Here is a 17,515-nt window from a genome sequence, read left to right on the forward strand (position 1 = left end):
TGAACGTTGTACTTTAAGAATATCACAAAACATAAACTCTTACTGTAATATTCCAATAAGCAGTGGACTTACGCATTAAAAAGAAAATCTAATTTATGCAAGAGGTTTCAAACACTTTTCACCAAATAATATGATTACATTAAAAATATTTATTAAGCTCTCCGTTTCCTCTTGGATCAGTTTACAGCGTTGTAAAATGATAGGATCTGTACCTAATTTACCGCGGTGGACAGAGCACAACCAGCGTAAAGTGTAGCTTTGCGCTGAAACATTGAAACCCTCAATCTTTGTGATGAACTCAAGACTTAATTAATTTTTAAAAAATACAATAACATCAACTTTTACAGTAATAACATTTTGAGTTCAATAATTTGAACGTTTCGACACATAATATATGATCATAATTAGGTAACATTATAGACTCATGACGGTGAGAAAAAGATACATAAAAAGGTAAATTATCTTTTGGTAAATTGGAGAAGATAGCATGTTCATGTACATACGAGAAGTTTTTGTGCATTAGTTTAGTTGGGGCTCTTATTACTGTATCAGTTTTTATTCTACTGACTTCTGTTATCTTCAGATGATTTCGACATTGTTTTCGGTGATAATGTATTTAGTTTCTTTGAGATATTCAAACACGTGCGTGTTTGCGTGAGTGGGAGTTCCATTAACCTGTTCTTTAAGCCTAATTTTCACTTTTCGCTCAGCTTTTCCGATATAAAAATGTTTGCCTGAATTACATTTGATTTTGTAGACTATTGTGTTATTTCTATTCTTAACGCGCTATTTACATGACTGGAATATTTATGCTTCGCGAATTGTTTCAATAATCCAGTTTGACGTAAGGTACCATGATGGTGACAAAGGCGAAGGCTTGTTTGTTTTTGAAATTCGCGCAAAGCTACACGAGGACTATCTGCGCTAGCAGTCCCTACTTTAGCAGTGTAAGACTAGAGGGAAGGCAGCTAATCATCAATACCCACCGCCAACTCTTGGGCTACTCATTTATCAACCAACAGTGGGATTGGTCGTCAGATCATAATGCCCCCACAGGTGAAATGGGTATATTTGGTATGACGGAGATTCGAATCCGCGACCCTCAGTTTATGAGACGAGCGCCCTAATCACCTGTCCATGTCGGGCCTAAAGACGGAGTTTTATTCTTAGGTAATTGTATTTTGCGTTACTTTACGTTTTCCATTATTCTCTTAGGGACATCTTTCGTGTAATTGTTTCCGTTATGAAGATTTCGAAAACTCTACGCATCGTACGAATAGTTTGCAATGTATAAGAAATGTTATTTGCGTAATAAACGTCAACGTTCCTAGTTTTTATTGTAAGTAGAGTATGGATTTCCATTGAAAGTCTGGCCCGTCCTGGCCAGCTGGTTAAAACGCGGGTTCGAATTTCTGTTGCACCAAACATGCTTGCCCTTTCAGCCATGACGTTCAATCGCACTATTCGTTGGTAAAAGAGTAACCCAAGAGTTGGCGGTGGGTGATGATGACTAGCTGTCTTCCCTCTGGTCTTAAACTACTAAATTAGGAACAGCTATCTGCGCTAGCTCAAAGCTGCAAAATTCAAATCAAAACATTTCGTTAACGATTCAAATAGATTACATCTCTATGATAAATAAAGGACTAATTGACCCTAACACGCACTTTGAAATGGTTGAAAACTAACTATGTATTAAAAATAACTGATAAACTAACAAAAGCACTTAAAAAAATTAAGACCGTATAACAAACAAGTTCAAATATTGGTTGCAATGCACAAATGGCAGAACTATTCAACCCTACGGATTGCGGAAAATGCGTATAACACTTAGTGTAAATCCATACCCTACATTTTATTAACTACTTAAAATTATACCGAAAGCACAAAATGACACGCTTTGATGTGCAAAATCTATATATACCCAAACTGCAAGAAAATAAGCGAATTGTTGTACTATTAAACTAATTTTCAAGCCCCCCAGTGGCTCAGCTGTATGTCTGCGGACTTACAACGCTAAAAACCGGGTTTCGATACCCGTGGTGAGCAGAGCACAATTAGCCCTTTGTGTAACATTGTGCTTAATTCAGAACAACAACCACTAATTTTCAAGCCCCCCAGTGGCTCAGCTGTATGTCTGCGGACTTACAACGTTAAAAACCGGGTTTCGATACCCGTGGTGAGCAGAGCACATTTAGCCCTTTGTGTAACATTGTGCTTAATTCAGAACAACAACCACTAATTTTCAAGCCCCCCAGTGGCTCAGCTGTATGTCTGCGGACTTACAACGTTAAAAACCGGGTTTCGATACCCGTGGTGAGCAGAGCACATATAGCCCTTTGTGCAGCTTTGTGCTTAATTCAAAACAACAACAACTAATTTTCAAAGACCTGGAACGGAATAAAATGTTTCCATACATTCATCAAGCCTTCCAACCTTGTTTTTAGCCTTACCACGAAGTCTGATTCGAATTCAATGACATCTATTGATGTATGGGCGGGAAGTAATCAAACAAAATCCTTTTTTAAGTCAACTCGAGAAACAGGCCTCAGCCCTTATATTGGCTTGAACAATGACGAAAAGTAAGAGGCATCCTCAAACCACGTCAACGACATAGACCCAGAGCATTCATTTTATAATTGAAAATGGAGAAATTTGCATACCGTAGCCAGGAATTAATACCAAGAGCCTTATTAATTAATAACAATAATCGAAATGAAAAACAAAACAAAAGCAACAACGGAGACACCTACAAAATAAAATACAACTTTTGTATTTATATCGGAAAAATAAAGTGAAACATAAACGTTGTACTTAAGAAACATTTTGATGCGCGCCCTTGTACGTTTATGAACGTCTCAGAGCAGCCCGAAACATACTATCACCGGCGCAGATAGCCTAGTTGCTTTGCGCCATGAAACACCAAACCAAACAAACCATATTATCACCGAAAATAATGTCAAAAATATATGAATAGAACCAGAAAAAAAACAACAACACGTGAATAGAACTACTGTTGATTAAGTCAAAGTTGGCGGTGGGTGTTGATGACTAGTTGCCTTCACTCTAGTCTTACACTGCTAAATTAGGGACGGCTAGCGCAGATAGCCCTCACGTAGCTTTGCGCGAAATTCCAAATTAAAGAAACAAACAATTTTGCTAAAAAACTAATTTAACGCCATCTATAAAACTTCTTAATATTATTACGACTTTGTAACGTTCCCTGAAATTCAACCCGCTCTATTAAATGTAACTCTTATCTGATGACGATCCGTTACACTGGAGCGAAATGTTGTAACGATTAAAATCAGAATTTCCTTACTGTAAAAGCTGCTTTTCATTTATTTTTGCAACAGAAATTTATTAACTTTTCTAGAGGGCGTTGTTTTTAGAAACGAGGTGAATAAACTTTGCGATTTCAGCGGCCTTGAGTCTGCCTAAAGCAACAAGAGGGGGAAAATTTGTGATGCTTCAATGGGGCATTACATTACTTTTTTTATGTGCTCATAAATTTCTCGAAAGAAAAAAAACAACAACACAGAATTAACCAGTTTTCTTTTTAGTTTTCTCTATATCTCTGTTACAGACGTTATTTCTAAAAATGATATAAAATTATCTGTATCTATTTCTTAGTAACAATAAAAAATATTCACTAACTTTTATTTCTAAAAATGATATAAAATTATCAGTATCTATTTCTTAGTAACAATAAAAAATATTCACTAACTTTGAAATAACAAAACGCCGACAGCAATATTAACAGATCAGTCCTACGAAGAGGCCTATTTCACATTTTTTTCAGTATAGTATATCATGGTAGCTCATTAGAAACAAAACCACCATGAACCTCTTTCTTTACTTTTTTTTAAACCTCTTTAATGCCGGTATTTCTAACATTCGAGACTGAAAACTTAAGTAACGCAAACTTTCATTTTCGGTGGTTCTTCAGTATTTTGTGCAACAAGAAGTTTTGTCCCCTGCGTGTTATGTTTCTCTACCTGGAGATGAACTATTTCGATGGGAGCGAGGCACGTAAAGAAGAATTTATTTTCATATTTGATCTCAACTGCTTAAATCCACGTTTTATCTATTTTCGACGTCTTTACATTAAACGTTCCAAGTTAGTATAACTTTTCTCATAGTCTCCTGTTATTTTTCAATACTTCTATTCTCGACAGAAACAGAGACGTGTAACAAGACGGAAACATTTTTTTCATGAGTGTTAAATTTTCATAGTCTTTACATAAGAACAATGAATTAATCAACCAGGGAAAGTTACTGTTTGAAGTTTCACGTTCTGTACATTGTTATTAACATGAATGATACACATTAAACAGTGTAAGCGCTAGGCTAAATTCATTATCATACCAATAACGTATGACTATACTGATAATACGATTGTAGATCGTGTTGCTTTGTTACTAACGTTCCTAAACCTAAACACGATATACATACTATATAATTGTAATTCCCTACGTTATCAAATATGAACTTTCTATATACGCTATATGGTAGCAGTTTAAACAACTAGATGACTGATATCTAGAACACAGACATTGTATACAGATATTCACGTTACCATAGCAGTCCAAATTATTGACAGTATTGCTACAAATACGACACGTTGGTACAACACAACTTGACTGCTTCTAGCCCGAGCAACAAGTCTGTTAGAATCAGCGACACCGAGGCTGAGCCATAGGTTGTGATACGGATATAGGAATATTTACAGTAAGTATTCCTAGCAAAGAGTAGAATGTAACATACTAACCATAGTTGTAGGTGTGTAGTGTGAAAAAACCAAAAACTATTGGACAACGCAGAGAACATAATAATAACTATAGTTACAAACTTACTGACGTCACTTGTAGGGTATTATTTATTTTCATATAATAGTCTTTGTTCAGAAGAAGCATTGCTTTATAAGGGATGATTTGTTACGTTTTTATTGTGTTTTAAAATGATGACTGAAAACTCTCGAGGTTCCTCGTGACTATAAAACTTACACGAGAAGCAAGAAGACATATCATGGTGTTGACGACAATTGATATTGTTGTTAAGTGTTAATCTCTATCTTAAAACAAAACAAAACACCACCAACAAACAAACAAAAGACATAAGCCGGTTTTCTCGTAATTAAAGGGTAAATCAGCCGCTTTATTACCGGAAAACATTTATATGGTCGCTAGTTGTCCTTTTTAAAAGTAGAAATAACAACAATAACGAGCTAACAATGCCTTCTCTACACACAGGTGCCCCATAAAGCTGTTTAGACAGAGATACCACGTGTAAAAAGGGTACGTAGTTCAAATTATATAAGATAAAACAACATCTAATGTTACACAGTTTAGAAAATAAAAAGTTCAACTTTGTTTTACGTATCGTTTTCCTCACGCCATCCTTTGGTTTAGCAATGTGTATACGTCATTAAATCCATTACAGAACGAAATTGCTGCTATAGAAAACAGGTTTGAGCGAACTTAAAATGTTTGAGAGGAACAAAATTATTGTATAGAAGAGTTATATCCGTTAACGTGTTGCCAATGTTTCACCATCCATATAAACACACACTGGTAACAACTTGTAGGATGGTAGAAATATACAAGTACAAAGTAACAGGCCTAAGCAGGTTTGAGGAAATTGGTAAAAAATGGATAGAGAAGGTACGAAATAGAGAAGAAAGAGGGGGGGGGACAATGATAGACAGATTTAGGTTAACAAACAAAGAATGAAGAAAAACAACAGACGCAAAACAAACAGAAAAATAACAGCCTGAACGAGAAGAAAAATATAAGTGACGAGAAACAATGACGGCTAAGAGGGTTTGGTTTGGTTTGAATTTCGCGCAAAGTTATTTTATTGTGTATAGATAAAATATTGTAAAACTGGATACAGTCTACATTTTCGCCTGACGAGGGCATAGTTAAAAAGTTTGTTTGTTTTTGAATTTCGCACAAAGCTACTCGAGGGCTATCTGTGCTAGCCGTCCCTAATTTAGCAGTATAAGACTAGAAGAAAGGCAGCTAGTTATCACCACCCACCGCCAATTCTTGGGCTACTCTTTTACCAACGAATAGGTAAACATTATAATGCCTCCACGGCTGAAAGGGCGAGCATGTTTGGCGCGACGGGGATGTGAAACCGCGACCCTCAAATTACGAGTCGCACGCCTTAACACGCTTGGCCATGCCGGGCCTAGTTAAAAAGCCAAAATATATTTTATCTTTATATAGTAAAGGCATTACGTAGGGCAATTTTTTTTTATTCTAAGACTGAAGACAGCTTCATTTGTAAAATATTTATTGTGAACACTATTAAACAATGGTTTTATTTCTTTCATGCTACCATTCTATTACTGTAACTGTAAATTATTAAAATTCAGGTATATTAATAGATTTTCTCTTAAGCCAACTGATACTGTTACAACTTCATATTTACTGTCAAAATTGTTATCTCATATATTATGTTATTGAGCCTCGGTCACCAAAAAAAGTTTACCTTTCTGGCTCGTTTGACCAACATTAATATGTGAATACAGAAAAGTCATTATCATGCACGTGGTAACTATGTGGTGTAATTAGAAAATGATGTCATTTTCTCCTTACACCTGTTGTATGTTCAGTTACCTCGCTCTTTAGCCTTTCTTCAAGAGAGTTTAGCTCAAACTCGGTTCATTTCATTTGGTCCCTGTATCACTGCATAACTTTGTTATTTTTGTGTTAGTTTATGCAAAGTATAGCCTACAGTAGTTTGCATATTTCGTCGTAAAGTCACCTGTGTAAACACACTATGATCAGAGATAGAAATCTGACTCACGAAAGAACTTCAAGTGATTCGTGCATTTGTCATTCTTTACATCAAGATAATGATCCTCGACTGGTTTTATTTAATACTCTCACAGCTTTATACACCAATCAATTACGTTCGAATTTCCTTCTGGTCGCGAGGGCTGCATACCTACATCGATACCTATTAAAAATACACTAGAGTAGAAGAACAAAAACACTCGACACCACGAACAGGAATCTCTTGTGCGGGTGCGTACTATTTCACCACTTACTTGTAACTTGCCACTTAGTGTTCTCTTTATTCTCATTTGTGATGAGCACCTATGTTAGTTCTTAGACAGTGTTTACCTAACAGTATAATAGGAAGCAGTAACAATTAAGACGATGTCCATAATGTCTGGCATTAATTAGTAGTAGTTGCTTGTAATTAAGCACAAAGCTACACAATGGGCTACCTGTGCTCTGACCACCACGGTTATCGATACCCGGATTATAGCGTTATAAGTGCGCAGACATGCCGCTGGGGGCGCTAACATTGGTATGAATAGTTGGTGTGCAATATGTTGACTGTATTAGAGCTGAGACGAAGTATTTGGGAATGTCTCGTACGTTTATATCCTCATTTTAATTGGTTTAAACTGTTTAGTTAAACACCACCCAATAAAACAAAGGAATATTACTTCACAAACTGGACTAGGCATTGCTGGCCTCTTCATAAGAGAGACATCAGTCATCAATTTGTACTGGTCACAATCAATCAATTTACCAAGTGGGCCACAGTATAACCCAAACCTCATATCACAGCTGAGACACCACAAACGTTATTGGAGTAGTGGTCATGTTGTTTAGAGTATCCCTCCTCCCCCCTTAAAAAAAGTCAGTTGTTGGTCACTCTGTACCAACTTTTGGGAGGTTGAAAACCCCAGATTCATTGGTGTAGAAACAAAGTTTGACTTGAGGGAGAGTAAAACACCAAACCACGTCAATATTCGTGACGGCCATCTTTGTTTCTGTTGCCAGTATTCAATATTCCCATTAAACCTTCTCAAATCTACAGATGCTGCGCAGATAACATGCTCCTGTGTAGGCAGAGAGACAACAAGGATCGAACAGATTGAAGAAAATGGGTCGAAAGGTATAGAACAACAGAAAAAGGGAAAACCAGAAGAATTCATAGGTGTGAAGCAAAATGGTGCAACAAAGACAGGCTAACGAGTGAAGTGATTTGATTGGTTGGTTTGAATTAAGCACAAAATAACACAAAGAACTGTCTGTGCTCTGCTCACCACGGATATCGAAACCTGGGTTTTAGCGTTGCAAGTCCGCAGATACCGCTATGTCACTCATTGGGGAGGGGCAGAAAAATGGAGGCATAGCAGGGATATGACTGGATATGATGAAAGTGATAAAATATTGTAGGGTTAACAGAAAACAACAACAACAATAAAGACATGGCATCTATCTACTGAGCATAAAGACAATAATAATAATAAGAGCGAACTGATTAATAGGTGAATATAGACGTAGAAGATTGAAAGAACAGCAAAATCGAAAGTAATAAAAAACTGGAACTTTGTGAATAACATCCCTAAAGTGGAGACGACGACGTTTTTTTTTTACTAGTGTTTTAATCTACATTTGTTTTAACACACAGTCCCAATCTGTACTGTTAAAATAAGGGATATAATGGTTTGTTTTGAATTTCGCGCAAAGCTACACGAAGACTATCTGCGCTAGCCGTCCCTAATTTATCAGTGTAAGACTAGAGGGATTGTTTGTTTTTTAATTTCGCGCAAAGCTACACGAGGGCTATCTGTGCTAGCCGTCCCTAATTTAGCAGTGTAAATTTAGCAGTGACGGGGATCCGAGGGTCATGGGTTCGAATCCACGTCACACCATAATAGTTTGTAACAAGTACATACAGTATATACATCAAAATTATAAGGAATTTCCGGCACGAGAGGCGCGGTTTTCAAAGAGATGTACTGACACTTGTTATAGCAAGTTTTGTTTGTGTACGAGGTTCCCGATACCTGGAAAGTGTTTCCTTTCTCCACTAGGGGTGAAATGCCGTACGGATACCAGTCGATAAGAGTATTATACAAAGTTACGGCAAATATCACATACAACCCCATATGGAGTAATAGCAGTAGGAGACAAAACATTATCCAGCTTATTCACAAACAAACAAGCTTGAACACGAGCGCCTCCCAGCGGCACATCGGTACGTTTACAGACTCACACCACTAAAAACCGGGTTTCGATATTCGTGATGGGCAGAGCACAGATAGCCCATTGTGTAGCTTTGTGTTTAATTACAAACAAACAAACAAACTTGAACACGACCTGTCTTCCTTCCCTCCACACGTGTTGTCCCATCCATGAACATTTGTTACAACGCAGACAGTTAGTGTGGCGTTGTCCCTAATTCCAAACCACCAATCACCGAGAGGCAACCGACCAGTAGCAACCACTTTTACTTTCTACCGCTTTATTCTTGATTCCTGTGGGCATTTTTTTTAATATACAACTAATACAGAATACAGAACGTATACAAAATTATTTGAATATCACTTCTAGCATTATTTTACCCATTCCCCTAAAAATACGGTATTAATAATAATAATAAAAACATAAAATAAGTTTTAAATAGTGGTGTGAGAGTCGATTAAAATTCACAATAAAGTGTGTGTGTGTGTGTTTTTCTGATAGCACAGCCACATCGGGCTATCTGCTCAGCCCACTGAGGGGAATCGAACCCCTGATTTTAGCGTTGTAAATACGGAGACATACCGCTGTACTAGCGTAATAAAGAAAAACACATTTTAACAATTTTCGCGTCTTGCAATACTGTTGTTCTGGAAAATATGCGTTTCTCCAAACCCTATTTAGTTTGGTTTATTTTGAATTTCGCGTAAAGCTACTCGAATGTTATCTGCGCTAGCCGTCCCTAATTTAGCAGCGTAAGACTAGAGGGAAGGCAGCTAGCTAGTCGTCACCACCCACCGCCAACTCTTGAGCTACTATTTTGCCAACGAATAATGGGATTGACCGTCACATTATAATGCCCCCACGGCTAGAAAGGGCGAGCATGTTTGGTGTGACGGGGATTTAAACCCACGACCCTCGGATTACGAGTCAAGTGCCTTATAACCACCTGGCCATGCCGAGCTTAACTCTATTTGGACATTTCAATTAGATTATGAGAAAAAAAAATGACTGTATTGTGGAGAATCATACGAAGGAAAGATATTTGTTCTGGATAGAACAGAACATTAATGTAGTTTATCTTGTACGTTAGCAGCTTCTCATGGGTTACTTACTGTGAGAGTCTGACGTAGGGTGAGGTCCGGAAAAAAGATGTCTTGTTGTGTGACATAGCATATCTTCCTCCTCAGCTGTTTACTGAGTGTTTCTCCGTTCAAGGTAATCAGGCCTGAATCCGTCTTCAACCTGCCGCTCAGAGCGTTAAGCAAAGTCGTCTTACCGGACCCTGGAACATAAACAGCTACATAAACATCAGACTTAACAGGAATATTAGACAGATTAATGTATGCAAGGATAGGATGTCATCGGCCTTTCGTACGAGAAGGTATTTTATTGGGCAATCAGAAATGAAAAGATATAAAATACAACAAAGATTACTTAGAGAATACTTAGTAGTTGAGCTATGAATAATGTGCGTCTTTCAGGCACTACAACAAATTTATTAAGCACTAAACTAGTCTGTCCACTGCATGTTAAGAGTAAACAAAACCTGCATTGCTACTATGGGCTGGTACGTAACAGAGTGCTAGTGAACTCCAATGAATTTGAGAGCGAAATGAAAAGTACAAAGACCTGGAAAATGGGAGTCGATTTTTGTTTTTGATTACGTTAAAAGCCGGTACCTACCGCTAGGACCCATGACACCGAGCACCTCTCCCGGTCGCACCATTCCGCTGATGTTCCGTAGAATTTGTTTCCCACCGCAGACGACGCATATATCTCGGAAGACGAGCTCGACAGGTCGATAACGATGATCGGTGACGACGTTGTTCAGATGATCGGTGACGACGTTGTTCAGATGAGCGGCGGACCCCTCAAGCCTGCGGAGGCAAAACTGAACAATTAATTAAAAACACTATTATCATTCGATGAAGAATTACAGAACATTTGATTGAGGCACACCTGCACCATTCAGTTGTTAGGTTACAAATACTTAACTTTGAACATCTCCACGCGAAACTGACCACTATTAAACTACCACGATCTTTATAGCACGCGATGAAAGGGTACACATTTTTTTTTTTTTTTATAAGGCATTCGGGTGTTTGACATTTACGGTACACGAAAGGGATGACGGTTTGTATACTTCTTTGTTTTTGAATTTCGCGCAAAACTACACGAGAGCTATCTACGCTAGCCTTCCTTGATTTAGCAGTGAAAGACTAGTGGGAAGGAAAGCAGCTAATCATCACCATCCACCGCCAATTATTGGGCTACTCTTTTACCAACGAATAATGGGATTGACCGTAACATTACAACGATCCCACAGCTGAAAAAGCAACCATGTATGATGAAACCTCGCGACCCTCAGATTGCGAGTCGAGCGCTCTCTAACCACCTGGCCATGCCGACCCAGGGCTTTAATCTCACTTTACCATTTTCTGCTCTTTTTTGTTGGTTTTTTCTCGTCTCACAGAAGAATTAACAAGAAATATAATATTCTTATCGATACCACCTGTCAGTGTTCATAGAAAGTTTAGTTATTCATTAAGTTGATAACCCACATGTTTTCCATTAAAACTACAATTGTGATTTAGACCTACTACGGCGACACTTCGCAGATTCTATCCAGCGTTGATGCAGTGTACGAAATATTTATCTTTTCTACGTAATATCCATTGTCTGTAAAAAGAGTGTTTTTTTTATATAGACTTTACATTGTTGTTTAAAAAAATAAAACAAGTCAGCATTATTGGTAATTCGAATTAAACCCAACAGTGTATTTGCTAGTTGGAACGATTTCGAGTAAAACTGTTGAAACTTGTAATGTCACGAGGTGAGGGTTAAATGGCCCCTCGTGAAATAAACAAATAGTATGTTGGTCAGTTAAGACAAACATAGTCAGTTAGAAGTTGGTGCTTGACATATAAGGGTAAATAAGATAAGTATTATTATGTGAGCATATATATTTTTTGAGGTTAGTGGAAATCACGATGAAACCAGGACAAATTCCGTGCTAGTGTCTAACCCTACATTCAGCGTTTCTTGTCCATGCAGCCTATTTTAACCCATCACTTTCTTTGGACAATGACGGTGGTCGCACGTAGGGCAGGGCCTCTTCTCACTGACCTCTTATCGGAAGTAAACAACCCGGTGGATAACCCCTTAGCAGAATGTCATACGCACGAGGTACAGTCATCCACCTACAGGAATGGCCTACATATCACAATAAGAACTCCAGAAGTTGTCGCATGGTTGCGTGAAACTGTTTTTCTCACTTCAGGTAAACAAGGTGCCTCGCGAGACGAATAGAAGCGAAACAAAACCAGTACCAAACCCAACAACAAACCGTCTAGACAACCTTGCTAAAAAACAGGCTTTACTGGGGGAAGAAAACTAATGGGTTATTCCCTCAAGGGACGTTGTGTGCAACTTCAAGCCATTTTTGCCACACAAAGATTAGTTCATCTTGCCCTAAAGTATGGAAAGAAAGTTCTTCATGCACTTTCCATGATGAGGGGTTATAAGTTCTATCATGCGTGTCTCTCCTTATAATCGGCAGGCCCTAAAGTGAATACTTTGGCCTTGTTTGAAAGGGTTCAAGTGCTAGAATCATGGAGAAATGCTAGCCTACAAAATGGCCTAGTAAAAAATTTTCAATTCACCAACTGAAATTATTAATCCTCTTATACAAAGGTTTATTTTCGATTTTTGAAACTTAGAAAAATTCTTCTTTTCAATTAAATACAGTTTGTTTTTCTTTTAGCTTTTTCTGTGCAAAATTACACAAGGATTTCCTTTTACACATCTGTGCCCAATTTTCAAATGAAAAAACGGAAGTTAGTCAAAAGAAATTGCACATCTTTTCTGTATGACCTAATAGTGGGATTTGACCAATATTAACAAGTTGAACCCACGAACCCAGGGTGCGCACCACATTTTTGATGGCAATAGATGACGCAATTAGAATTCGGCCACGTCCAGCTGATTAGAAGTGGTAATTTAGGATCAAACAAAAATAATTCCCTGAAAGAAATATTCAAATATGAAAATACTAATGATTCACCAGTGTGAGTTTGTTTGTTTGTTTTTGAATTTCGCACAAAGCTACTCGAGGGCTATCTGTGCTAGCTGTCCCTAATTTAGTAGTGTAAGACAAGAGGGAAGGCAGCTAGTCATCACCACCCACCGCCAACTCTTGGGCTACTCTTTTACCAACGAATAGTGGGATTGACCGTCACCTTATAACGCTCCCACGGCTGAAAGGGCGAGCATGTTTGGCGCGACCGGGATGCGAACCCGCGACCCTCGGATTACGAGTCTTAACACGCTTGGCCATGCCGGGCCTCCACCAGTGTGAGAAGTCACAGATAGGTCAAATATTAAACTGTCTTGTCCAGTACAAATTTATGACCAGTTAATGTTGATTGTTTTTTTTTATGAAAATGAACTCAAAAAAGGATAATATCTTCTTTGTCCTAAAAGTTTTTTTTTTTTTTTTTTATACGACGAAGAACAAATGGGTAACAATACGAAGAATTTTATATATTTGAAAAAAAACAACACACCTAATGTTTAATAGTTCTATTATACAAACACTCGAGGTTCACATACATCATGGTCAATAAGCCACCCATCCACTATACGATAAAAAACAGTTATATAAAAGAATTCTCAGGTTTTCATTGTAATCACTGCACATTGGATGTAACACAGAATCATCGTACATACTTTGTTGTGGTTACAGTCGCTTGTAAGGTAATTAATATAGCTACTGACAGAATTTTGTTGACCTGGCTTCTTAATGAATAATCTATATTCGCTATCGCACCAGTAGCTAAATCCACCTGAACTATCGTGTCTATACTAAAGTTCACCTGGACTGACCCTGTATGTTTGTGAACACGAAATGTTTGGCCTACCCGGATTCACTTGCTAACACTAGCATTTTATCGCTTTAGTATCTAAAACCACTATCAAACAGTTGTTTTCCTATGCTATTACATAGATTTACTTATACACAAAATGTATCTGTAATGGCGTAAAGAGATTCCCTGAATTAACCAGCGCCAAAGAAATAAGTAAGAAACGAAAACTTGTTACGTAATTTACCTTTTCTTGACACTTGTGTATTTTCAGATAAATTTTCTTCTTTGTCTGAATGAAAATGTTTTAGGAAGTTACCTGCGTCTACTGGAAGCGATCAGAGTACGTGTGTTCTGCAAATCCGGTTTTAACCAGTTTTGTATCATTGTGCTCTGAACTTGGTGAAAGTGGCAAGAAAAAAAACACATACCTATGTTTGTAAAGTTTGTAACCCTGGATTAATAATTGGCTGAAAGTCAAAGATCAAAACACTTACCTTCGCGATATTTCATAGTTGTAGAACTTATCAAAATCTTTTTAATGTGAGAAACCAGAGAGTCCAACCAACTCTCACGTGTTAATTCACAATCGTGAAAGTTGATATAAAATCTTACTGGTATCACAAACCAGAATGTCTAACCAATTCTCGCGTATTAATTAACAATCATGACAGCAAATATGCAAAGCATTTCGATTATTTGTTTTTTCACTAATTTGTATGCTGCTAACCAGCAAAACGAAACGTTTCATACGGACCATAATCGGAGAGTCTAACCTTGTTTCATTAACCTGAAAGGACCCTTTGTTCTTTAAGTAAACGATTTTTTGGTGTACTGTAAAAGGTTAAACACATCCCATGCATATAGAATCCGGTGCTCAATTCCAGCTACTTTGGTACAAGCAGACGAAAATAGTGACCCCTCTCTCCTCGAACACGATGCCAGTCCATCGTAGGTACCAGTTTTGAATTTCACGCAAAACTATACGAAGGCTATCTGCGCTAGTCGTCCCTAATTTAGCAGTGTAAGTCTAGAGAGAAGGCAGCCAGCCATCACCACCCACCGCCAACTCTTGGGCTACTCTTTTACCAACGAATAATGAGATTGATCGTCGCATTATAACGCCCTCACGGCTGAAAGGGCGAACATGTTTGGCGCGACCGGGATGCGAACCCGCGACCCTCAGATTAGGAGTCGCACGCCTAAACACGCTTGGCCATGCCGGGCCAGTTAGAGGCGTAGTAACAATAGTTTGTTCCACCTTGTTCTTACCGCATTTTAAAACTACATCCATTTTTAAAGCAATAAAACTAGGTACACAGAATTAACGGTATTCCTTTATAAGGCCTTATTCAATGTTTTCGATAAAAAGAAACATTCATCAAAAACGATATTTTCAACTACCATTTTGCGTTTTTTATGCATTTCAGGTTCATAGGATATATGTACCGCCATTTTCTTCGTATCAGGAATGTGTTGAGTTCATACCCAGTATCTTGGAAATGTATAATTCAGTTACCCGAGTGTCATGGGAACGTTGTGTAATTGTGTTATACGTGCATCATTTGTGTAACTAATACACTCACTGTGACTCGCAAGTCGGATGACACATCAAACCCCTACTTGGCGGCCTTCTTAATTATCGAGTATCGATTCACCAATTCTATCGACACGTTATTTTCTCCAATTCTTGACCAGCTACTCGTGATATTACAGAGATAGCTAACTTTCGTACAGCTGATAAACCTCTACCCTGTGGCCGCAGCGACCGGCGAGCGCCCACACACGTCAACTGGTTCTGTCTGCTATGATTCCTACTACACCAGTAACCTGGCGACACAATCATGTTACCAAGGAGGAGCTACCGAAGCCCGGCGACACAATCACATTACCAAGGAAGAGCTACTACAGCCAACGCACGTGTCTGCCTGCAGTCGCGGTCGTTCACCCTGTCTACACTCGTACACATCACTGACACATATGTATATATAGAGCCGTGGGCGGTTCTAGGTGCTTACTTGGCGAAGAGAAACTTGTCAGTCCTCTCCAAATAATGTTCTACGCTGTCTGCGTTTCAACGCACTCACACACACACACACACACGCATATTTATTTGTCTGTTGCTTAGAATTTGCCGAGTGTTTTTAGGTGAGGTTGCACTCTTAAATAGGAAAAACAAAATAATAACAAAAAAGGCCTACCTGTACATACCCAGACATATAAATGTTAGAGAGTGTAAAACTGTTTTTTTTTTTTTTTTTTTTGCTTTGCTGCTCGTTAGACTACGTTGAATATGTAGAAACGTTTCGGTAGAATGCACTTGTTGCTATAGTGAAATCTATAAAGTTCCATTAATGTCTCATCCAACGGAAATTACTGTGGTAAAGTATTTCGTCATGGTGTTATGCGTGCGTGAGCGCGCGCGCGCGCGTTTAGACGGGTGGAAATTTTTTTTTACTCGCAAAATATTTATAATTTAAATAAGGAATTTTAACACTCGCTAGATATTCATAATTTAAATTAGGTATTTTAACACTCGCAAAATATTTATAATTTAAATTAGGAATTGTAATACAATACAATTAGTTACGTCAATGTAATGACGAAAGATCACTTACAGTTCGTGACACGTAAGTTGATCTGTAGCGATCCTGGGTGCATGTTAGCGTGAAACGTTTAGCATACCCGGATTTACTTGCTAATCTTAAACGTATTTTCCTTTCTGTTACACAGATTTACGTGGAGTTATGCACTAAATTTATCTGAAATAGAGAACAGAAATTTCATGGAGTAAAGACGTCAAATGAACAACTAGGTGACATCATAGGAAAAGAAAACTCGTGTTACGTTTCAAGCATTACTCTCAGATAATGCTTCCGAATCCACAGTTGGCGTCCTGACAAACCAGAACAGAAAAGCCATAACCGATGTCATACTGAAACGCCAAAAATTCCCGCGTCTATGGGTTCGAATCCCGAACCTCTTAACCACCTGAAGGCTTCTGGTATTTTCATTCTACAGTTCTTCGTTATCCCAGTGAGAATGTCTTAGGAACTTACCTGCGTCTACTGGAAGCGATAAGGGTACGTGTGTTCTGCAAATCCGGTTTTAACCAGTTTTGCATCATTATGTTCTGAACTTTGTGATAGTCACAAAAAACGCATACCTGTGTTTGTAAGAGTTTATCCTGGATTAATATCCAAGGGTCATAATACTTTCTTCCACAATATTTATTAGCGTATAAGCCCGACAACCCGTCCGTTGTACAGCGTATCTACCAGTCAACCCATCCGTTACACAGCGTAATCTACAGTGTACAAGTCCGAGAACCCATCCGTTGTACAGCGTATAAACCGGTCAACCCATCCGTTGTACAGCGTATAAGCCCGACAACCCGTCCGTTGTACAGTGTAATCTCTAATGATAAGTGTTACGTTAAGTATTCCTAAAGACGTAAAGTCGATTATATAGTTTCTGTGCATAACGTATTTGTAATGCAAGAAAAGCAGCTAAAAAGTTTATACTGAATGACGTAGTGTTCGTAACTAACAATGTAATCATACTCGGTTTCTGTTGCTACCTGAAAGAGGTAACGATTCGCTAGAACAATGACTGATAGTAATTAATCAGGGAGAGTATATAATTAATAATAATAAT

At 38.1% G+C, this 17,515-nt stretch overlaps 1 protein-coding gene across 2 annotated transcripts in view; it reads right to left on the bottom strand.

The window, feature by feature from the left end:
- The window catches only part of LOC143254333 (uncharacterized), a 105,150-nt gene that overhangs the window by 22,982 nt on the left and 64,653 nt on the right, over positions 1-17,515 (bottom strand). For both annotated transcript variants that reach the window (XM_076509342.1, XM_076509343.1), the window contains 2 exons: positions 10,680-10,873; positions 10,109-10,278 (listed from right to left, as the gene is read on the bottom strand). In XM_076509342.1, coding sequence (XP_076365457.1) covers positions 10,109-10,278; positions 10,680-10,873 — 364 coding nt within the window. The remainder of the gene's footprint in view (positions 1-10,108; positions 10,279-10,679; positions 10,874-17,515) is intronic.

The sequence above is a fragment of the Tachypleus tridentatus genome, chromosome 6 (genome assembly GCF_004210375.1).
Source record: "Tachypleus tridentatus isolate NWPU-2018 chromosome 6, ASM421037v1, whole genome shotgun sequence".
In the NCBI taxonomy this organism is placed as follows: domain Eukaryota; kingdom Metazoa; phylum Arthropoda; class Merostomata; order Xiphosura; family Limulidae; genus Tachypleus; species Tachypleus tridentatus.